The sequence below is a fragment of the Eurypyga helias genome, unplaced genomic scaffold, assembly GCF_000690775.1.
Source record: "Eurypyga helias isolate BGI_N326 unplaced genomic scaffold, ASM69077v1 scaffold21133, whole genome shotgun sequence".
NCBI classification, from domain to species: domain Eukaryota; kingdom Metazoa; phylum Chordata; class Aves; order Eurypygiformes; family Eurypygidae; genus Eurypyga; species Eurypyga helias.
The window spans coordinates 3971-28291 of NW_010239499.1; the positions used below are offsets into that span (position 1 = coordinate 3971).

Below are 24321 nucleotides of genomic sequence, written 5' to 3' on the forward strand. Positions count from 1 at the left end.
CCCAGAAATATCGTTGATGATGGAGCCGATGGCCGCTGCCAGCTCTGTTTCACTAGCCTGGTGGGCGGGCTTATCTCCTTCCTCCTCCGGACGAACTTCAGGCACGTCTGCCGTCGGCTCCTTGTAGGCAGCAATCGACGGAGGAGTTTCGGTGAGTTTTGCGATGTTCTCCACGGCCTGCTCCAGTTCAATCTGCTTTGCCAACTGGGCAGCTTCGGGGGACGGCTTCGCTTCCCGCACCACCTCTTTTTCCGTTTCTGGGAAGGAATCTTCTACCTCGTTCTTAGCAAAATGGGGTGGCAAGATGTCCTCTTTCGGGGGGCTCTTCATTTTGGCTGGCGACACCGCCACCGGCTCCGCCTCCTCCTCGGTCGGCCGCAGGGCGCCCTTGACTTCGTCCACGTTGAGGCGTATCTCAACGTTTTTGAGGCAGACAGACGTTTTATCTACAACGGTTTTGGTGTTTTTGTACCTTCCCCTTTTGGATTTCGTAACCTTTTCCGGTGCCGGCTTCTTCTCAATGATCTCAACCGTGGGGATTTCCAGCTGGGTTTTCTCCACATCCAGTTCTTTCCTATCACGTTTCTGCTCACTCGCTGGTTCCCTCTCAGCGGCTTTTGCTTTACTGCTGCTGTCACCGACGCTCGGTTCCTGACCGCTTCTTTCGGCGGCATCTTCAGACTCAGCCGAGATGTCGGCTTTTGGTTCGTTCTTCCCTTTCTTCCCCTGTTGGTTGGTAGCAGTGGATGAGTGACTGTGTGTGAGCTTCTGGGATCGGGGAGACCTCCAACCTTCTGCTGGCTTAGGAGCTTCCGCAGCATCTTTAGGTTCAGCCTCCTCCACCTCTTGCTGTACTGGTTCTGTCTTTATTGGAGAGATCTCCTCCTCCGGCTTGCGGCGGGTTTTCGGAGGTCTTCCCCTCCTGGGGGTCGTAGGAACGGTTGTCACTGTTTCCTGCGGCTCCTTTTCCCCTCTCTTCCTGGTGGATCTAGTGACCTCCACAGAATCCTTCACCGGAGACGGTCCTTCATTGTCCCCTGTGGTAGCGTAGACCGACCTCACATTTCTGCGCCTAGTCCGGCCTATCGGCAGGCTCGGCTCCACGTTTTCCAGCTCTGCAGCAGAACTAGGGGATTTAGCAGCGTTCCTCGAAACCTTCTCTGCTTCCACTTTCAGTTCGCAAAGCTTCTGCGTCTCCCCGCGAGGAGAGCTTGACCTTTTGAGCTTTTCACGGTCAATTCTTTCACTCTTCCTCGTGACGGGCTTCTCCGTCACATTCGCTGCAGCCGCCTGCACGGGAGTCTTGGAGCGCTTACTCTTGTAGGACTTTTTATCTTTTACAACAACTGGAGGTTCGACTTCCATGTCGTTGTCGGAAACGGGCGGCAGGGCCTCGGCGGACACCTCTGCTTTTTGACTCGCAGCGGCATCAGCGTTGGCGGAAGGCGGAAGGTTTTCCTCTTTAGGCTCGGCAGCCTCGTCGGGCTTCTGCACCAGCTTGGGTGGAGGAGGAACCAACGGGACACCTTCAGGCTCTGGATCTACACTGATGTCTGCCTGGGAAAATGAAGCTCCAGGAGTAGGAGGCTTGGTGTCCAAGTATGACGGATGCTCAGTTGCCACAGCGTCTTCCTCCGGTGCCAGGGCTGTAGCCACAACTTCTTTACCAGCTTCTACGACTGGCGGGGGCTCGGTCTGCTCGGGCGGATCCGTTTTGACGGGAGCAGCAAGTTCAGGAAAAGGTTTTTGTTCCTCCACTGCGGAAGCAGGTTCAGATGGTTTTTCTTCTTTGACAGAAGCCGTCTCCACCGCTACCTTCTCACTCGCCGCCTTCTCGGAAGCAACCGGTGCTGGTTCCTGGGGTAGGACAGCGACCGAAGAGGGACCGACCCCCGAGCAAATTTTATTTTCTGGTTCTTTACTCTCCGGAACCGTTTCTGGTGTTTTCGGCCGGTTTTCTTTATCTTCCTGTTTTTCCGCTTCTTTCGGTTTCTGATCTTTCTCCTTTTCTTTCTGCTGCATTCGCGTCAGTTCAATAAACCGACTGTGAAAGAGAACCACGGGCTCTTGCACCAGGTCAGCCGCGCTGTTCGTCCCGTCGGAGGACGACTGCCTCCCGTACAACCTACCAGAAATGAAGTCGAGATCATCGTCTTTTCTCTCTAAATGCTGCAGGCGCTTGGAGTCCTGTTCGAAGATGGAACTATGCAAAAAACGAGAAGCAAACAGTTCCTGTCTCTCTTGTTCCTCCTCTTTATGATCTTCTTTCTTATCATCCAGTTTTCCACCTTCGGAATCGGTCCGGATTTTTTTCTTCTTCATATACCAAGACGGGATAGGCCTCGGAGCCGAGTCAACCTTCTCTTTGTCTTTGTTGTTTCTGAAGCTAGCAAATCTCGAATCCCAGTCTAGAAAGGACCAGTTTTCTTCTCTGGATGAAGAGAGAGACTTCGCTCGCTCAAGCAAGGCCTTTGTGTCCGGCGTGATTGTCTTGTCCAAAGCAAAAGAGTAGAATTTGTTTCTTTCTAAGGAACCCGACAGTCTCTCCTCTCTTTCACGTAACTTCTCCTCTCTGTCCCTTAATAAAAAAGACAACCTGGAACTCTCTAACAAGGACGAGGCTTTCGGGGAATGGGGCTTGTTTTCACTGTCATCGTCCGAATCTGAAGGCACCTCGCCGGGTTCCAGGTCTCGGACCGACCGCTTCCGTATGCTGTCTCTTTTGACGATGCTGCTTGGGAAGCTGATATCAACCCTACCGGGCTCCTGCTTCACTTGCGTCTCCCACCGAGCCGAGTCATCCTCAGAACTCAGCACGGAGAGTTTTATTTTAGCCATTTCTGCCATCTGCTCCCTTCTGCTGGAATCGTAAGGATTAAATTTCAGTGAGTCCTCCCTCACAGTCATGTTGGAGTACGAAAGCCCCTTTTCTTCTATTTTGGGCGACTCTTTGGTTTCCTTTAACAGCATCAGCCTCGGAGAATCGAGCGTGTCATCATCCTCATGGAAAGGGAAGTGTCGGATACTAGGGGAACAGGATGTCCTTTCGGAGTCCTCACTCACCTGGCGAGAACTCCTGTAGTTTCTTTCTCTTTTAGTGCTGATTTCAAAGTCAAACTGGTCAGTCTTTTTCCTTTTACTTGGCGGAGAGTCGTCGGTGACATCCTGCGGAGGTTTTCCCACCTCGTGGACCAAGCTCCGTCTCTCATATTCATCCACATCCTTCTTTGGGCTGCCAAACTTCTCGGACTTCGCGATCTCCATTTCCAGCTGCTGTTTTAACCTGCGACTTTGCTCCATTTGCTTCCTGTAGCTTTGCGTGTGGTCGATGTCGATGCCGATTTTCTCCTCTGTGTCAGCTGACGGAGGTTTCTCTTGGCCAAGTTTATGGTCAGGAGCGTCTTCAGGAAGAGCAGAGTAGTTCTTCCTCGCGTCCTCTCGCTCCGCTCCCTGCTCGTCGAGCAGCTGTACCTGTTTATGCTGGGGTTTTACTGGATTCAGCTTTTTAGAAGAGAGTTCCTGCACTTCCACTGGTTCATCGGCTGCCTCCATTAGCCTCGCCTGCAGATCCAGGGTGGGACGCATGCCAATCCCACCAACGCTAAGTGTCTCCTGAATTTCTTTGGGACTAGTAACAGGAATGAGTCTTTCCAGTTTGAGTTTTTTAGATTCCCTTTTAAGCATCTCCTTCCTCAGGGGTTTTCTCTCCAATTCTCCTTCCCGTAACACCGTCGCTTCTCTAGACGACGCCGTTGCATCCAGCTGCTTTTTCAAAACCACGCGTGCATCGTCCTCATCTTGGCTGCTTCTTTTTACTTCCAGTTTCTGCCTCTCAGGCTTCAGATTTGCATCAGCAAAACGTCTCTTGCGAGCCTCCAGCTTGTCTAAATCCACAGCGTTGGCCCCCTCGGATGTCTGCTCTGTCTTCAAGTGCTTTTTGGGTTTCAGTTTTCCCTCTTTATCCACCACTTCTACGTGACTGGCAAGGGCTTTCTCTTTCTGTACCTTGGTTCTGACAGGTTCCAGTTTAGACTGGTCAGACTTGGCCTGCTCTGTCTGAGGAGCCTGCGTTTTCTGGTCAAGCAGCGGGGACTTCATGGTGTCGTTATCAAGCTTTGCCCTCAGTTTCTCCAGAGAGGGCTGATCGATAACCTTCCCCTCCTTTTCTTTCACTCGGGTCAACACGACACAGGGCATCAGTTCCAGGCGGTTTTTGGCTGTCCCTTCTTTGTCACCTCTCTCTTTACTTTGTTTACTGTTGCCCTTCAGTTTTTCAGGGCTGGGCTCTCTCTCATTCTCTTGATCCGTCTCAGAAGACTGAGAGCTGGGCGAATGGATTTTGGCTTTTCGTTTCTGCTTATCGGTTTTCTCCTTTTCTAGCTTTTCCGGCTTCTCCTTTCTCACCAAGCGTTTCTCCTTCTCGACTCTCTCCTGGTCGAAGACACGCTCTTTCTCCGGTTTTTCATTTTTTGCGTAACGTTCCACGCGGGCTTTGTCGAGCTTGTCGTATCGTGGAGGAGACAGAGAGCTGCAGCTGCCGCTGCGATCCGATGACCTGCTGTAAATCCTTCTCTCTGAATCGCTCTGCAGCCTTTCCGACTGGGACGGAGACGCCCCAGGGCTCTGCGGACGCCTGGAGTGCGTCGGACTCTGGCTCCGTTCAATCGGTCTCCGTTCGTGGTCTCTGTCCCGATCGGATTCAAACCGTTCCCTCTCCCTCTCTCTCTCCCGTTGCCTGTAACTGTACTCCCTTATGTCCTGCTCGTACGGATCGCCTCGGTAATCCCTGTACTCGCGCGGATCGTCGTAGTAGCGTGGGTCGTAGTAGTCTCCTTGGTAGGGATCCCACTCCGCGTAAAATTCTCTGCCGCGAGCTGGGTATTCCCGACGAGGATCTTCAGGATACGTCCCCGGAGTCCGAACAGTCTCGTAGTAAGTACGATCCGGGGCATACTCGTAAGATCCTCTTCTTTCGTCCCTGCTAAATATGAGAATAAACAAATCAGTTCTCCTTCACCACACTCTTCGCCATGCTGGGCAATCGTTTTACGGCGGTTTCTTTAGGCCTGCACCAAGGCAACCGATCACAGCCGCACGCAGAGATTTAACGGCAACGGATGGGCGCGCAGCGGGTTAAATGCTCTGTCAGCTTCTCAAATACCGTACGCAATTCACCGGTCATTTAGGGAAAGCTCTGCCGAGCATCTCGTCACCACTCTCACTGCTTGTTTTTCGCCAAATTCAGACGCCGCCGTGAACGAAGGTCCCTGCGCACCCCCGCGCAGCCCGCTGAGGGAAGACCAGCCCACCTCAAGAACCTGAAACCGACCTCTGCAAACATGAGCCAACGCAAAACTCAAGGCTGGAACCTCTCCATTACTAAGTGAAGTGACAGGATTTCTTTAAAAACGCTAAGCCCTGGAAGTGACAATTCCAAAACGAGCCCTTGTGCTGCACGTGGCACGCTGACATTGCCAATTAACAAACCGAGTCAACAAAACCCACGAGGTTGTTTACGAGAGCAGGTGAATTCACAGGAAGCACTCAGCAAAGTCAGTCAAGCACTGAGCCTTATTAGGTCAGAAGCTCTGAAGGGCAAAAACGAGCCCTTCCTCGCGCTGAATGCCTCCTGGGCTGCCGAGTGGCACAGAGCTGGTGCTCCCCTTCACCACTACAGAGTGCTCCGCAGGCTCTATTTCACCCATGTTCATTTGGCTTTGCAGTTCCTGTTAAAAGCTGACAGCTTCCACCTCTTAAGAAATGTAGAAAATGGAAAAACACCACAAAGAAACAAAAGATGGAAGACAAAAACCTCATTCTGCAAGCGAGGTGGGACACTGCGAAAGGCAGCTGTGACATTCAAAACATTAATTATGCGTTCTGCTTGGGTTTCTGTCGTTCTTCCTTTTAGTCTTATTTTAGACTGGCTACAGCTCCCACCTAAGAGAAGCTGGTTAGTGCAGATCATCACTGCAAGGGACCACGAACTGCCAGGAGGAGCTCGGAGGAGGACCAGAAGATGCAGAATTACAAGACGCACTGCAGAGCTCGCTCGATCACTCTGTGATTCATTATTCCCAAGTCTCTCCTAATGACTATGTGAGCATAATGACAGAAAAGGAAAAACAAGACTAACGTGTACCCAAAGATCACGCTGTTGCAGAAATCAGCGTTATTTCACAGCAAAGACAAGCCCAGCTGACTCCTGGGCGTTAAAAGCCATCGGATAATGCACTCCTCTTTTCTGAATTCGGGGTAGTTCAGAGGAAATTGTTAGTGACTGCTTGCTGGCACACCACAACATCTGGCAAGAACCAGGGACTGCACACATTTATATCCATTATGCAAATCCCAATTTCCAAGCCCTTCTCGCTTTTAAATCCAGCGACTCTGCATCTGTGTTAGACCAACCTATTTTGCTGAAAAACAACGCTCCGTTTATCCAGCGTGCAGGTACAATCAGCATCACGCTGGGCTTACTCACAGCTAAAGCAGAACCCGAACAACGCCGTCAGGCTCTGAAGGTAGCAAGTAGGCACCCACACAATAACAGCTTTGCTTTTCAGCCTTCCCCAGAGTCATCAGGAAAAAAACCACGGCTGTTTATCCAGCCACTGGAGAAAAAGCAGCACAAAACGAGGCGTGCCTCTGTGGCAGGCTGCTCTCAGCCAGGGTCGGCAGAGAAGTGGCCACGCAGGGGGCACGCGAGCCGCTGCAGCATGTGCGATACGGCCCGACACCGTCCCGACGGACACTGCAGAAGGACATCCGCCCAGAAGGCATTTTTCATGTCGAAGAGGAACAAAAAATATTGCAGCCTCACTCATCTCTCATTGTTTTGTCTAGTTAACAAACTAGTTCTGTTGAAAAGGGGTAGGTGGAAGACCAAATTTTACTCTGCTCAAGAGATGAGCAGCAGCAGTTTCTCAGACCCTACGTACACATACATATCTCTGGAGGGAAGGCGTTACAGATACGCTGGCCTCCGCATTCCTACGTAATGATGAATGACTCACAACTGTGTCCTGGTGACCCGTCACAGTAACCGGAGACTAACTACCCAGATCACGCGGACAGCCACAACCTCCATCTAAGGATGAGTTTCAGTAACTGACTACACTGTCCTGCCTGCTTTAATCTGCACAGTTTAAGTCTGACCCCCTAAAAAGGTTTAAAATATACATATCGAAAAGTTAAAATGCTAAAATGTTGTTAATAAAACTTGCAAAGGAAGGATAAAGTTTAAAGGAACAAAACCAAATGTTTGGTTAATAATTATGTCCTGAAGAAAGTTTAATTGCGGCGAAGAAGATGCTGGGAAAGCGAAAGACTGTAACAAAGATATCGATACATGCCTTCTTTCTGCCAGCATTTCATAAAAGTCTCTGATGTCTTGACCCGTTTTCTCCATGGAATGGTAAAATGCCAACTGACTCTCTCGGTTTGCAAAGTCCACCTGGAAAATAAAGGGTAGATCACGTTCAGTGAGAGCAGCACCACATGTCGACCACATTTCACTGCCTGCTGCGGAGTCTGAAGGTAATATTTAACAACAAAAATGTCCAACGCTTCCCAGGACCTGCCCTACGCCACCCCCAGGAATAAAGACCCTTCTCTCTCAACTCAGTGTAGCTGTGTGGAGCTACACAACTACCTCCTTACTGGGGTTTGCTGCTACAGCTGCAAGGCCAGAGGCTTCTGTTCAGTAAACCAGCGGGAAAAATACACATTATTATCGTGGTATTGACGTTTCTAATACAATTACAGTTCCAAAGTCCCTTTTATCTCAACGCAGTGCTACAGCAGGTCAGTATTACTCATCTATTTCAGCCTCCACGCTGCTTGCCCGGGGTTATACAGCAAGGCAAGAGCAGGGACGGGAAGGGAACCAAGCCTCCTGAATTGCAGCTCCCTATTCCAGCTAGTCCAAGGGTTGATGTTTTCTAGCCAAGGGTGACAGTCATCAGCAGCTAATGGCATAGCTGATGTAAAAAATTAGGGATCAAAATGGATTTAACTGCATGTTGGCCCCACAGTGCATTTGTTTTAACATTCTACTTGTTGTTTTTAAAAAAATCAGCCCAGGTATTTGTGTAAGCAGGGCGGTGGAGCCGGGACACACACGCATCGAGGGTGTCGCTTATTCCAGAGTCACCAAGTCTAGCAAGACCCACAACCACCAGATAAAAAAACCTGTAAAGGACCGCCCGTTGTACTGCACGTAATGGCTACTTATGTTCAGCCACCAGGCAACTCCCAACCCCAGGGGGTGTGAAGTTGCTAGATTAACACGCCAGAGGAGAGACCACGCTTGGAATCGTTGCCCACTCTTTAGGAGAGAAGAAAGGAGGAGGAGGAAGGTAATTCAGAGGGTTGGCTGAGACCTCACATCCCCAATTAGTGGAATCGATGGGACAGTCGTAACAGGTATTACCACATTCACCCAAATCCAAGAAATCCCTGTGAATGTTCAGTGTTGCTCCCGGAAAAAAAAATACTTTCTATCTCTTTTTTTAAGTAGTGTTTTTAATCATGATTTTTAAAGAATCTGTTACAAGGAAGGAGTTGCTACTGCCCGAGCAGATTGCATACTCGGGCTGAGGTACCCCACAGCTACGGCAACACCGTGGGATCCCAACACCGTTGGGATCGCCTCGGCCATGCCGAGAGCCTGGGCGTCAGCCGGGAGCAGCCGACACGCAGCCATGTGTTGTCCAGGAGGACCTCACACCCTCCAATTTCACTCTTCTAACCTGAAAACAGACTCAAGTTTTGCCTTGGATTGGGGTAAACGAGGTAGTAACACGGACACCAACACTCAGGAGCTTAGAGAGACAAGTTCAGTGAAACAAACGGCAGAGTACCGGAAAAGGCTTTTAACAGTCCGAGACACCCTAACATCTTGATAAGCCGAGTATTGGAAAATGGCTTCAGCCTTTCATGCCTGGGACTTAGGCGTCCCACTAAGGGATTCCTTTGGACTGGCAGTCTGGAAATGCCAGCATTTAAGGGCTAAGGCCTAAATGCAATTGGTTTCTCTGTTTGTTTGTTTGTTTTGGAGGTCATTCTGCACACCTTAATTTTATTCCCACCGATTTTCCTCCCCTTGGTCTCTTTTACAGCTGCTTGTGCATATTCAATCTCATTGTAGAGAACCAGGGCCATGCCTTTTAAGCGGTCAAACACCACCTGTAAAAAACAAAAAAACAAAACAAAAACCAAATAAGAGCCTCATCCACAGGACTTAATGTCAGTCCCAACAAAATCCTAAGTCATGAGGGTACCAGTAAGAAAATCAATTTTCGCAAGGTAAATTTCCAGGCTTTGCTGATGAGGCATATTGTAATGAAGAGACAATAAAAGGACACGGGACTGCTTTGAATTGTGGATATTGTGGCTTGAGGTATATTATGCCTTTATTTTGTTTTTCTGTATTTTACTTTTTTTTTTCCTTTGGTGACTTGAGTTTTATAGTTTCTCTTTGTTTACTTCTCGTTTTTTTAAAAAAAATTTCCAATGTGTTTTAGGGGGGAAAAAAGGTAAAGGGAACATTTAATCCCAAAATGGAAACAGCTTTTGTTAGCACTGTCTGCAGTACCACTTGGGCTAAACGCCCAATTTCCAAATATTAGCTTCCTTTAGCAAGCTAATAAATAAACTTTTTTTTTCAAGCAACAACAGCTACAATAAAGAGTGTCAAAGCTGCAACACAAACCCATAAAAATCCCTTAAGGAGGCAAGACCCTGATCCTGACAAGGTTTACCCACGCTGCTTAACTTTAAGCACATCAGTGTCCAACAGAAAGAGGGGACAACTCCCACGCTTAAGCACGTGCGGAAATCTCCAGCCCCGGCCCCCTGCGGGGCGGGTAACGCACTCCCACTGTGCGACACGGGTACGTCGCGCCAGCGATGACCTTCTCTCTTCTCTCACGTAGTTCTGTCGGTGTGACTAGCCTAACTGCTTTCAAAAAGTCGTCTTTTTTTTAATTGTCTGATGAAAAAATATATAGTAATGCCTAATTACGCAATTAGCGTACATGAGCGTAACTACATAATTAGACTGCTGTTCCTCCAAAAAGAAATTTCTTCTAAAGGAATTTTGTTGGGGAGAGACTGTACTGCACAAGAGCAACAAATGGTTCCCAATGGTTGTCTCGGCTCATTCAAAATATGGGGTTTTTTTTGTTTGCGAAACACCAGAAGCGACAGCTCTACGTATGGGATCAACAGGACGCCAAGCTACGGAGTCTTGTCGGCCAAATTACACCCCAGAGAGAATTTCTCTACCTGAGCTCTAAAGCCCTGGACAGTGGGGGTTGAAAGGACAGGATGGGAAGAAAGGAAGACAGTAACAACTTCAAACCACACACCAAAGCCTCCCACCTACCTTTACCACAGGCCCGTATCGGCAGAAATGTCGAGTTAAATACTGATCCGTAACGTTTGTAGAAAGACCATCTAACCACACGCAGTTTGTAGGCATGCTCTTCCCAAAACCCAGCTGAACACAAAAGGGCAAAACTTCCATCAGTACAATTCACAAGCGTCAAGCTAACGGAACAGAGCACGCCTAATTAAAGAGTTATTTGAAGAAAGCTAGTCGTTTGTACGGATTTTCTGAAATTAGCATGGCGCACAGGTGCGAGCAAGACAAAAATCAAATAGCAATTAATGAAAATAATTCTGCATGCTTAAACAAATACGGTGTTTGACAACATTCGGTTCTACAATTTGGATGCGTCTGGAAAGTGACAGGTTGACAGCTCCGGGGACTGACAGCCCCTGGTTGTCAGCGGGACCGGCACAGCTTCCCAGCACGGCCTCGCCAGCCACGGCCATTCCAGCCAGGTAATGTCAGTCACCAAGTCCACTCAATCCTGGGGCTCCTTGTGGAGACAGCCCACAGAAATGCCGATTAACCCCAATGACGGTGGCTGTTGAAAGCATCACGCTCTAGTCTGACCTAGGCCTTAATATACACCTTTCCTCCATCATCTACGCTGCTGCATAACAGCCTACGACGACGTAAGGGGAAGCAGCAAGGAGAAGGATACGGTCCACAGGAGGTTTTCTTTACCTTGAGCCGGTTATTCCCAAGATACTCCCCATCCATCTTCTTAATTGCTTTACACACGCTTGCGATATCACAGTACTGCAGACGTTCACTTTCTTAATGTCGATATCCTGGGGAACAAAACAAAGCAGAACAAGCGACAGTCAGCAACAGGCCGGGAAGGACATCCAGCGGGGTCAGCGAGAGCTAAGCAGAGTATTTTATTTCACAGACGCATGGCACAGCAAGCAGCCTTTAATTAATATTTTCTTCAGAGACAGGATTTAAGCAACAGCAGACAGTTAAAAATTTCACTGGTCTGCTGTGTCTCCTTCAACAGCAAAACCAAATCCTTACTGACGCAGGGCAAGCTCTTCGTAATGCAGATGTAAAGTTCAACCCCGCAAAAATAAGCCTGACCTGAGCAACAAACAGCAGCCTCAGTTTGTTAATATTATGTCAAGAAGAGACAACGCAGAATCAAAGAAAAACAGATTAATTTTCGCTCGCAAAGGCTCGAGAGAAAACAACCTGCTCCGATCCTCATTTCTGAGCCAAGAGGCAAGCGGGGTTTCTTTTCCAACTAAACACGATTCATCCTGTTCCTAGAAAGTGATGCTGGACCCGTCCCCTGAACCAGCTTCGCACCGACGTGGCAGAGGCACAAAGGACCCTCGACTCCTGTCGCTGCTGGCATTTGATCCCCAGCCACCACCGGCTCATTCCAAAGCCAGCGCCGTCACGGAAAGCGACGAAAGCCCAAGAAAGGCTGATTTTAGTCAATTTTAAGAACCCAGCAAGCCTGGAGCTGACATTTGGTTAACATTCAAGCTCAGCACTAGTACTGGCAAATGTACCCGAAGTCTCTGAACAAACTAATGATACTATGATTCATTCTGGGCTGAAAATAGAAGGTGGAACGTTTCGGTTTATTTGTTTAAATAGCACAAGTTTCCTTTGTGAGCGCCACGCCAACGCCAGCACGTGAATTTATACCCCAACGTTCCAACATCCAGGATGGACTAATTTCATGGTTAATAAATTTAGGGATAAGGCAGCAGTTTGATATGGTCTCACCCCAGAGCTCTTTATCTGGGAAAACAGCAAACAGGGAGATTTACACAACTATTAGACTCCTACAGTCCTGGCCTAATGATTTAAGTGGGATACTAATAGGGAATGACAATTCCAAGTGTCTCAAGCAGCACAATCGCAGCCACGGCAAGTTAGACTTGACCGCTCACCCTGGGCAAGCAATTCCTTCTGACAGGCAAATAAAATACCATTCCTTTGCCCATTACCCACCAGAAAGGTTATAAACCCGGTCCCTTTTGCACCTGAGCTTCTAAGTTTTCATGGAAAACGTGCGAGGTGGCACTGCCGAATTGTGACTGTTTCGTTCATAAGCAGCCACAGCCACGCCGAGTGCCCAAACCATCCGTGCTGAAGCCCAGATTCAATCAATTAAACTGACTGTGGATAGTTACTTCACTTTTCTGGATAATTTCTCTTAAATACAATACTGATATGGCTTGATAGAGAGCGGCACGAGGAGAGGGGGGTGACTGCTGCTCTCTCTCGTTCAGATACGCCTGCTCAGCTGAAAGCCCAAACCCCATGTGTCACAGCGAACGCATCTGCTCCGCGCCTCCTCTGCCCCGTCGCCAGGGCACGGGTTGCGAGAGCTGACGGCTACTTCTACATGCGGCAACAACACCCTTTGTTTCAGAAATCAACAGGAAATGAGACTTCAGAGAGTTGTACTGATTCAACATGAAAATAACACCAGGCATATTCACATCCCAACTACCCAGTTCGGCTTCTCTGCAAACGCTGAGCTAGCGGAAGATGTATTTCTGGTAAACGCTCGTAGGACTCTCTCTGCTGAGCGAGCGCCTCCACACACCCGTGCTCAACGGAAAGAAAGGCTCTCAGAAATATTCTAGCGAGGTGAGTGACTCAGATGATTGTACGAAGACTGAATTATCTGGCATTGGCAGTACGATGCAGCATTTCCCAGCTCTGCAGGGAAAGAACAGGCGATGACACCCTACACAGTACAGCGAATTCACCTACCACTATTCCACCAAAGCGCTGGAAGATGTTGCGAAGGTCGTGGTAGGTGGTTGTTTTCTCCAGGTTACCGATGAAGAGAGTTCTTGTTGCTTTTGGGTGAAACTCGTCTATCCTTTCATCCAAAGGACGAAATTCATTCTCGCTTTCTGTTTCTAGAAGGAAAAGAGGACGAGACATCTGTAACGTACGGAGGTGTTTTTCATGTGGGCTCGGTTCACGTGCATGTGTTTGTTTGAGTCTACTTCCTGGTGAGCAGATATGATCTGCACGAGAGTAACCGATGCCTTTGACAACATACACAGTCCTGCACTTGCGCACTGGTACTGACGTGGAATGTGAAACCTCTGCATCACACCACTGGGTGAATGCTGAGGAATCTGAGCATCCTCAGGTGAGAAGGAGCAGTGCACTCCAACTGCTTCGCCAGAATTCTTTTAACAAATATTACTGCCCACCCTGTATTCAAACAAGGCTTCCCTGTACCATGTCAACAGCACATGGAAGAGGTTTGTTTTAGAATCACAGACTGGTTTGGGTTGAAAGGGCCCTTAAAGACCATCCAGTTCCAACCCCCCTGCCATGGGCAGGGACACCTTCCACTAGACCAGGTGGCTCCAAGCCTCATCCAGCCTGGCCTTGGACACTTCCAGGGATGCGGCATCCACAGCTTCTCTGGGCAACCTCTCCCAGTGCCTCCCCATCCTCTCCGGGAAGAACTTCTTCCTGATATCTAACCTAAACCTCCCCACTTTCAATTTAACCCCATTCCCCCTTGTCCTGTCACTACAGGCCCTTGTAAAAAGGCCCCCCCAGCTTCCTTGTAGCCCCCCCAGGTACTGGAAGGCTGCAATAAGGTCTCCCCGGAGCCTTCCCTTCTCCAGGCTGAACACCCCAACTCTCCCAGCCTATCCCCATGGCAGAGGGGCTCCAGCCCTCGGAGCATCTCCGTGGCCTCCTCTGGACTCGCTCCAACCAGTCTATACCCTTCTGATGCTGAGGGCTCCACAGCTGGACGCAGCACTCCAGGTGGGGTCTCACAAGAGCACATTTTCACAGATCACTTTCTAAACAAGCATCTGAAGCACAGGCTGAGAAGTTAACCCCATGCTTAATGCTACAGTTTTCACGGTTGGTCATTTGAGCTATGCAGCCTGAGTCTCCAAACTGCAGCCATCGTTAGCTGGTTTAATTAAAAGCAGGAAAACCAAGGCTGTCAGGACTCAATGCTAGGCTTCCACCACCCATTGGCTTCTGCTCTGCTGAGACATGGAAGATGAGGTTGTTTCTTCCAGCAGCCAGCAGATCCCACTGTTTGAGAGGATGGCAGGTTTCCTTCTCTGAGGTTTCAGACTGGAACTCTTTCACTGTCTGACCTAAGAGCATCCACTCTTCCAGCTCCTGAATTTATTCTGGCGTGTTTCCCAGTTTCTTTAAATTATGTTTCTGCAGAAAGGCAGTTTTAACATTCCTTACTCCTATGCTGCCTCTTCACAACAGCCCATGAATACGCAGCCACGTGCCCAGTGCAAGGACCTTACCTGGTCCTATCCAGGCCGTGACTTCAATCTGCATGCCAAAGAAGAGTTTTCCTTTGGAAGCATTTAGTGCTTTTTCCTGGTCCTCCTGCTGTCGGAAGAACACCAGTCCATACCGTTCCTCAGAAGCTCCGTGAATCTGCACCGACGTCACCTTTCCGTACTTCTTGAATTCGTGGAAAAGTCCATCTTTAAGGCTTGTATCTAAACCAAAAAATAAACATTAGTACTATGGAAATATTATTTACATGAAGAAATGCGATCTTCCTCCCAAAATGTGACTTCACCCAGTTTAACCCGAACCTGGGTTCATGGAAGTGCCTTTTTAATTTGGGGTGTTCATTTTGCCAATGTCAAAAGCTTCCGGCTGATCCTTCTCTTTGCCTGGATTTTTAAACCCGAGGAACTACACACACGGGGTTTACTTCTAAGAGACTTCTAAGAGACAGCCAGTGCAAGACGAAGAAGAAATAAAGAGTGTTTCTTCATTAATAATCCCATGTGGATACTGCATAGAGCAGTCTTCCAAAGGAGGGATGAGGGACCTGGAGATGGAAGCTACCAGCACTCAGTTCAGCCAATTCAGGGAGATTAACGAGGCAGATTCATCAGATCTCGCAAGATCTGACTCACGACCATACAACCAGCCTGGGACCCGTGGGGTATTTACCGCAGCGTGCTGTCACATCAAGGAACATTACAGAAACGAAATCTCTAGAAGGAATGTTAACACTGAGGTACGCTGCTCACAAAGTTAACAGACATCGCTTTAATTCAGGCAGTGCCTTTGTATCCATCAATTACGTTACAGCTGGTTTAAAAGTGATCCCACGCTGGTTTTTTGGTGGGATCTCCCCCGCTATCAGCACAGGGAACGGCGCACGACCACCTCCACTATCTACCACGCGATACTCAACGCCGTTACGAACATGCTCGCGGGTGTTCCGCAGAACTCCACGCTGCACTAGAAAACACTCGAGTTTTTGTATGACACGAGAAGAAACCGAGGCTTGGTGTGAGTGAATGGTCCAAGTTTTGAGAAATTTGAGAGGCTTCAGGTTTTTCCCCAGGGAAATCCACATCACCATTTCAAAGCGCCAGCTCAAGCCCAGGGACGCAAGGGGGGCACTCGCAGGATTTCTCACGGATGGTCACTAATCACACAATCTTCCCACCGTCACACAAGGGCCGCCGCAGAAGCAAAGAGAAATCCATCCTCGGAGGCAGCACACGGCTGCTGTGCCACACCACAACAGTTATTTAACCAGCCCCTAGCCTGCCTCCTATTCCTTTTCTCCCAGCTTCACTTTCCCAGGTGAACTTACCTGTTGAGCGCACTGGAAGATTTTGAACTTTGATCCCAAAACTCTTCCGGGGTTCATCTTTCTCCAGAGATGGAAGCAGCTGGGACGCGGGCGCTGGGACGGCTGTCGACTGGACCGACCGTGCCGGGGACTCGTCACTCGAGCTGCTGCTGGAGTCGCTGCTATAAAGGGCACAAAGGAAACAACAGGTGAGTGGATGGAGAGGCGAAGCGACCAGAGGACGTGGGTCATTTTGGTTTAAAAGCCAACAGTTTTTGTATTACACAAGCCAATCTGTATTAAGAAGCAATCAGTTCTTGCTCGTCTACAGGCCTTCTTTCCTCCTTTGCCTGACGCAGACAATCCCGTTTCTGTAACACAGCCCAGTTACACGGAGGAATTTGGAGTCATTCTACAAATATTCTCCTACGAAGCCCTCAGAGGAGAGAGTCAGGGAAACGCAGTATGGGTAAAATGTCAGACAGATCCTGTTACAAGGCGTGACAACGGTGGAGATTTAATTAAGGGTAATACAAAGTTGTATCAGCTTAGGAACTGTGTGGGAAGACTGGAGCAATACAGAGAGGGTACGCAGGTCTGCCAAAGCCTAAAAATCCCTCTCAGTGCTCTCACGTACTAGAAAAGAAATACCATCGTGCTCTCAGGTGCTGCTGTCAATCCCAGAGTCAAGCCTCCAGCGCTCCTTACTGCCTCCTGCCTACCTTTATAAAACATCCGTGCCTCTGATGAGACAAAAATCTCACACGAGAAAACAGCAGCTTTTTTTTTCGTCAACTGCTGGAGAATAACCTGGGCAGATGTGTCTGAACCAGCAACGGCTATGTGCAGGCCCAGCCTCCATGCCCAGCTTCAGAGCAGAAAGAGTTCAGACCCAAGAACATCTTTTATACACAATAATTACAGCAGAAGAGAATTTGCATATTAGGGAGTCAGTCTAGTCCACCGACTCTTGACGGTGCAGATTGTCAGCTGCTTCGCAGAAGAGTAAGAAATACAGAGAATAATGTTATTAAAGCTTGCCCAGTGGGGACACGTCATCTTCTTCAGTGGCTGATTTCTTCCCCGAGGCATGAGGGCTTATAACATCGCTAAAAATAATTTTGTCTGACATAACCCTGGAGACTCTCATTCACCATTACCCGAGCAGCCTTGGAAAAAATTCTGCTGGAATTTTAACTCAGAGGCTGGAGGGGGAAGATCTGCCACGTGCAAAAATAACCCCGTCGGTTTAAATTTGCTGCTTTCCATTTAATTTTTAATGTTCCTCTCCACATCGTATCAGAAAAACGATAAGCGAGCCTCGCTTTTTCTTATCTTAAATTATTTCATAGGCTTCTTCTTCCCTCTTTACAATAAACCATTTGCCTTTTTCCTAGTCTTTTTGCAGGGAAACCACTTCAGGCTTCTGATCATTTTCACGACTTGACGCTGTGACCCCCCCTACTACGCTGCTTTTTTGTGGGTGTACAGTTTATTTAATGCCAGGGAAACAGCAACAGAGCAATTTTTCTTAAAACACTCCAGAGCACTGGGGCTCTTTTCCCTGAACATCCTGGTGTAACGAGAGCTGTGGCACACTACGAAAAGCCCCTGGGCTCTGTCCCCGTTTTATCTGGAGGCGCAAAAGAAGGGCAATCTCTGTCCCAAAACGCTTACGAACAATGGAAGGAAAAGAACACACCAGACCAAAACAAAATCAAACAAAAAGGTCAAAAATGCAGAAGTAATAACAAACATGAGAAACTCTCCTCCCAGCCTCACCCGCTCATTATAACCCTCCCATCCAGTTGACATCGAGCCGCTTCACGCGTTGGTGCCTTTCCCACACACTCTCCCCTCCTACTCCTCCATCTCCGGAGGAGGAAGTTCCGTGTCGCTTTGGGAGAGGAGAGAAAATTAAGCCCTGCCAGAAAAGGAGTCAAAAACCGAGCCCTTCCTCCTGCCCTCTTCTGAGACAGGTTCTGCTCAACACTGCCCAAGGGGCAGCCGCCCTGTGCCACCCAACCTGCTATTTCCTACAGAATCGTGTTTCCCCTTCCCATCTACAGTTCCTTGAGTATGCCAGCTCCCAATTTCCTGCTCCCAAGATGCCCATTCACAGCCTCATTCTTCTTCCAAATTTGTAAACTGCCTTTCTCTTTGCCTCACCTGCATTTGCGAAACCTGCTTTCACGCCCTCTTTGTTAACAAACTGTTTCATTGCTAAAAGTGAAGCATGCTGCAACTCCTTCTTCATCTGCTGCCCATTGATCCCATTCCCTCTGCCTCCTACCTCTGGCAACGCTGGATCACCTCAGGGCCTCCTGAAATCGAAGTTCATCCCTACAGCACTGAACAGGCCACCAGCAGCCTCAAGGGTTAACACCAGCAATCGCCTACTACTACAAAATAAACTGGCAAAGAACAGAGAAACTTTGTTTAATACACAAATACAGGGCAAGGAACGTGTGGGGAGGATCTGAAAATAATTCCCAAGCCGAGAGCGGGACCGCATGGTTTGCCATTCCCTGGGGGAAGGCTAAAATAAGCTCTTCGGGCTGCAGCAAGCCTCTGCCCCATACGCATTTTAACTTTCCCTTCTCCTGCCTCGATGCTCAGCGTTATGATCAGCTATGCACTTCCTAAAGCATTTTAAATAGCCTACTTTGCTAGGATCCTATTTATGCAATGCTTTAAAATGGGAACAGGTTATTTTTAGCTTTTTTTTTTATGAGGATGTTTAAAATACGGAACATACTGTTAAAATCACAGCATTCCACTGGGGAAAAAAAAGAGGTAACGTGTGGGTAGCACCGTAAGAGGCCCGAGCGACGAAACAGCAGTCTAACAGCGCCATAAATTCTCCCACCAGAGCTGGAGTTCCACGCAACTTTGGGAAACAAGGACCATGCTGACCATTTCTACTGCCCCGGGGAGTTTTAGGGATACGCGTCCCTAAGCGAATCAAGACTTTTGAGACATTGCAGGAACAAAAAAAAACCGTATTTCCCAACTCTGCTTTGGGAAAGGAAAAAAAAATGGTAGCGAGAACAATTGCCCTTTCTTTAGGGAAAGCCTCCTCACTCTGCCAATTGAAGAAACATGGATATAATAATTCAAGAGTAAGTCAAAGGTTTTATGTTCTGTGAGTAGAATGATGGAAGAGTTAATTATAGCTGCTGTGTCATCCAGTTACAGCACAGCAGAACCAAAATAAAGCATCTGACAGTGAATTATATGTTGTCTTAAGCAGAAAAACAGAACTCCTTTTCAACTACCCCACCTTTAAAAACATACAAAACTGAAGCACGTAAGCTGCACGAGGATACGTTCCCAGAATATTAAAAGGAGACTATGGCTTTTCTTTTTCCCTGTGAGTAATTTTGAAAACTTGTCCTTTGCCAACTCGCAGAGAAAATAAGTTATTAAAAATTCTTCCAGCAGAAATCAGTTCATAAGGCTTTTAGAAAGCAAGGGGAATTTTAACGTGGGAATATAAGAGGTTAAAACAGCAGCTCTGATAACCCGCATCTTGAAAGCATTTCAAATAATCAATAGGTCTCGGGGCAGGCCAAAAACGGCGTAAAGCAAAGGGCTTTGTAACTTCATTCTGCGCTTCTGCTCACAGTATTCAGCCCACGATGATTCTTTCCAGAAGCAGAGCGTGCTCTGGCGCACAGCCTCTTCCCAACACGGGAAAACCTGCTCTTCGACATCCATGTAAACTCAGCGGAGCAGAATGCCAGCACGCAGCAAAACTAATCTCCTGAGCTGTCACAACACACGCGTTTCGCAGAGAGGGAGCCCGTCCTGGGAATTCGCTGGTTTAAACATCTCGGGCTGACGGCTCCGGTTGCCTCTTCGGAGACGTTTTCTTGTGCTCGTTTATGAAGAACCTGAAGTTTTAACCGGGCAGGGTTTCAGATGCTCTTTTGTCCAGCCCAGGGAGCTTCTAAAATGGGTTTCACTCCAGCTTTTCCCACAGCAACGTAGAATACAGATTTTTGGTTTTACTGTTGGCGAAATCAGATGGAAAACTTGAGCTATAAAGGAGATTGTTCTAACTTTAGGATGGTGGTGGACATGGACACGAAAGGAGGCGGACATGAAATCCTTCTGTTGTATGTGCACTCTACTACAAGCTCTGTTTATGAGCCTTTTTAAAATATAAATCTGCCTGCCATAATTGCCCACAGTGTTTTACAAGCGTACAGCGTGCGTGTGTTCTTACTCACAGTATTTATCTATGTAGCTATCGTGTATTCATCAAGGGAATGTATTCATAATCCAGCCCCTTTAGCTTTTATCCGTATGTGCAGAGCCCCAAAGACTCGTGCGAGAAATCTAGCAACGGGGTTCAGATCACCAAGATGAGCCCCGAACTTGCCTGCTCTCAGCACGCTGCAGCTGATTTAGAATAGAGAATATTCCCCTATTTAGATGGAGAATATTCGTCTTTTCCCTCTTAAGTGCAAAGATGACACTTCAACTCCTGGTGCACACATCCTATGTAACCCAGCCCTCGCTCCCAGAGCAACACCCCATTGTCAAGCAATGGCATTTTGCAGCTGTAGTAACTAACTATGAAGTTACGCTCCGTTTATGGATGAAAAATGAAAGCACTTGAGCGAAGAACACAAAGTGAGCCATTCTCTTTGTTCCCTGGCAAAAAGGGAGATAAAAGAGCGACTCCAAACCGGTGGATGTAACAGGATACCTGCTGCTTCTAGTCAATGGCAGCTGCGCTGAATCAGGGGATCTCACAACCTGCCCTACCCTTTTGCCATTTTAAAATGTGGGACAATTGTCATTTCTGCGGATTGATTGGAGAGCGGTGAGTCAGCTGCGGGGCCGGTGACTCCCCTCGGTACAGCGAGCAGGAAACACGGCGGCCTTCGTGGAAAATAAAGCGGAAAGAAGGGTTAACACCCGCCGTGGGCGATGCGCTGCCCAACCGCAGGTTTGAAAACCAAACCAAACCAACCAAGTCACCCCAAATCGTTTGAAACCCTTTTCGATTTTCAAGGGAACACGTGCCAAATTTCAGCAAGTAAAAATGATTTTTTTTTTTCTTTAAATCGCTGCCTTCAAAAAACGTTTAACCAGAACCGGTAAATGACCCAGGATTCCTTCTACAGAAATATGCGGAGCCATTACTTTTTTCCCCTGCCAAAATTAACTGAAATCAGGAACTCTGCTTAGCTCAGCTATGATTCAATACCCTGTCAAAATAATCTCTAAGTAAAGATTATCTCCTAGAAAGATCTATTCAGGACAATAACACAGGACAACCTCCCTCAGCTCAAGTCTCGGCTGATGGCAGGCTGTTCTCTTGGCTGATGTCAGCAGCAGATCCCCAAGACGGGTCAGGAAATCCAAAGTCAACGAACAGTCTTCTCTGAACGGAAGCAGCAGGAACCCTTTTTTTCTCGTCCCTCCCCTTCCAGATCCAAGTTAAGTCACGGCAGACAATGTCTATGCAAAAAACCCCACCAACTGCAAAAGGCAGCTAGTGACAGTGCTGTGCGATCAGCTCTATCCAGGAGACACAAATCCTCACAAACATTGACAGTTGCGCTCCTTGGACCTGAGAAAACAGTGTCAGAAAATTGGTCAAAGTATCCTGAACGCCCAAGAAAAAAAGAATTAAAAAGACCTGATTGTTGCCAGCCAACATCCAGTGAAAAACACAGCGCTAACTGCTTAAAAAAGGTAAACCTTGACAACTGCATCGTACTGCACCCCAGCTACAGGCTGAAGGATCACTGCCCGTCAAACACTGCCTTCTCTTCTGGAAGAAAAAGGATATCCTGAAACAACACCTGCACAGGCCTAGTACAGGCCACTATTCGTCTTACGACTACACACTACATCAGCCTAAGGTGTATTTAACTAGAACCTGCCCCGCGCTCCACACTCTGCGAGTCATAGAATCATACATCCATAGAATCACAGGAGGGTTTGGGTTGGAAGGGACCTTAAAGCCCACCTAGTTCCAACCCACTGCCATGGGCAGGGACACCTTCTACTAGCCCAGGTTGCTCCAAGCCTCATCCAGCCTGGCCTTGGACACTTCCAGGGATGGGGCATCCACCGCTTCTCTGGGCAACCTGTCCCAGTGCCTCCCCCCCCTCTCCGGGAAGAACTTCTTCCTGATATCTAATCTAACCCTCCCCACTTTCAATTTAAACCCATTACCCCTTGTCCTGTCACTACAGGCCCTTGTAAAAAGCCCCCCCCAGCTTCCTTGTAGCCCCCCCAGGCACTGGAAGGGGCTATAAGGTCTCCCCGGAGCCTTCCCTTCTCCCGGCTGAACACCCCAACTCTCCAGCCTGTCCCCATAGCAAAGGGGCTCCAGCCCTCTGAGCATCTCCGTGGCCTCCTCTGGACTCGCTCCAACCTGTCTATATCCTTCTGATGTTGTGGGTTGTGAGTCAAAAAAACACACAACAGATCAGCCATACAGCAGTGAGAACAGCAAGCAACCCGTTCCCACAAAACTCAAACGCCAGGTCACTCTTAAGAATCCAGAGGGCTGTTCTGCCACATTCCAAGAGGAATAACCACGATGAAAATTCAGGAGGTCCGGGCAGAGGGTTAGCATCATTCCGTTGGAGCAGATGCCAATGCTGACCTAAATACGCAGGTGAGCAGCGGGTAGTTGTTTCACACACACGGTGTGTCCCGCATTACACCAGCCCACATCCGTGTGCTTGGAAGGAGAAAAACCCAACCATTCCACATGTCTGCCGAAATCAACACCGGCTTTTGTCCCTAGCTAAAAGGAGTTGTGGAACCTGAAGACATCAGAAAACCCAGTCGCACATCTGAAGTTTGTTTGTACGAAGAGATCAAGAGGTAACAAGTCGTGACCGTATTCTGCAGCCTACCCGAGCAGCTGAAGGGGCTCAGCCCACACGCATCACCACGAAGCGCTTGAACCCGGCTCTTCCATCTCATAACAAAGCTCTGCATTTTAAGTAAGTGTATAAGCACACTCTGGCTGCTCGGCGTGAAAGGGTGGAGGAGAGCAAGCCGGGGAGCAGAGAGCTACACCTCTTACACCTGGTGTAATTACCCTGCGCCCATCATCCCAGTCTCCAGTACCTCCGAAGCTGGTGGTGAAAAGCACACCAGGATGTGATGTGTGACATTCTTGGCATGCTTCCAAGCCGCTGAGAACTTGCCACCCAAGGAACTTTGGTCTGGACGTGTCACACATGCAGCCTCTGAAGTATTTAACAACACACAGCTATGACAAAACAATCGACTGACGGGAAAAACAAAAAGACCTGCGGCATGTAAGCTGCGAACAGTCACAAAATGTACACAACAAACTATAGAACTACATTTACTGCTCTGAAAAAAAGATCATTAAATACTGCAGAAAAGGAAATCAGGACACCTTCTTCTCCTAAACTCAGAATTTCTGTCTTACCACGCCCAGAAAGGAGACTTAGGAAATCTCCTGCTAGGCTGGAATCCGAAATCGAAAGAAATGAAATTAGATGATGTTTAAAGGCCATGGGAAAGCAACACAACCATGGCAACTTGCTGCCGCCCAGCTTGCCAAACAGCACAGCCTGGTCGCAGGATTGTTTTCAGCCTCTGACCAGTATGTTTTTTTAAGATCTCCAGTCTCCAGATAACATTTACTACATATTTCACCCACGCCAGGTGACTGGCTCATTAACATCACCTTGTCATTTCTGTGACAGGCCACAGGCATATACTTAATCCTTTCTGTCATGTCAAACAGCCCCCTGCACTCCAATGAGAAGCATCAGGCTGAATGGATCACGGAAAAGATGAAGATGTTGCTCAGGATGGAGAACCCCCACCCCCAGAATCACCTTTCCCTGAAACCACATGCTCCGAGAGTTTCAAGACAGCCGTGGGCTCCTTTTAATTCTTCCCTGCAACTAAATAATCCATTACATAAAAAATACGGATGTCTGTGTTAATCCATGTTTGGCTGATGGAGACTGCCCAACCCACAGTCAGCGTTACCACCTCGCTCCTCGACCTATGTCCCCGTCCTCAGGCTTGACCTCTGTATGGCTAAGAACAAAAACCACTCATCTGGGGAAAAAAACAGTCTTGGTTACAAACACATCAGCCAATCTACACAGCAAACAGCCGACTCAGCAGCCACAACAGCTTACTACTGCTGGGAGGATGCTACTTCAGGCCTCTGCTCCCCGTGCTGACGTGAACTCCGCCGTGGATGGGTTTGGTGTTGAACCTGGGAGCAGCTGGTCTCCCCCGCCCTGGCCTTTTCGAAACACGGGTGCACTCGGGTGCTCCCAGGGAATGGTGGGAGCGCTCACGCTCAAAAATGAAACCCCGG

General features: G+C 48.4%; 1 protein-coding gene across 1 annotated transcript in view; it reads right to left on the reverse strand.

Moving 5' to 3' along the window:
- Positions 1-16153, reverse strand: part of LOC104507016 (msx2-interacting protein-like) — a gene marked incomplete at its 3' end in the record, with an annotated part of 20043 nt that extends 3890 nt beyond the window's left edge. The window contains 9 exon segments of the mRNA XM_010148173.1: positions 4-4981; positions 7356-7456; positions 9076-9189; positions 10391-10504; positions 11081-11163; positions 11166-11187; positions 13133-13284; positions 14671-14871; positions 15993-16153. Coding sequence (XP_010146475.1) covers positions 4-4981; positions 7356-7456; positions 9076-9189; positions 10391-10504; positions 11081-11163; positions 11166-11187; positions 13133-13284; positions 14671-14704 — 5598 coding nt within the window.
- Positions 16154-24321: the final 8168 nt, after the last annotated feature.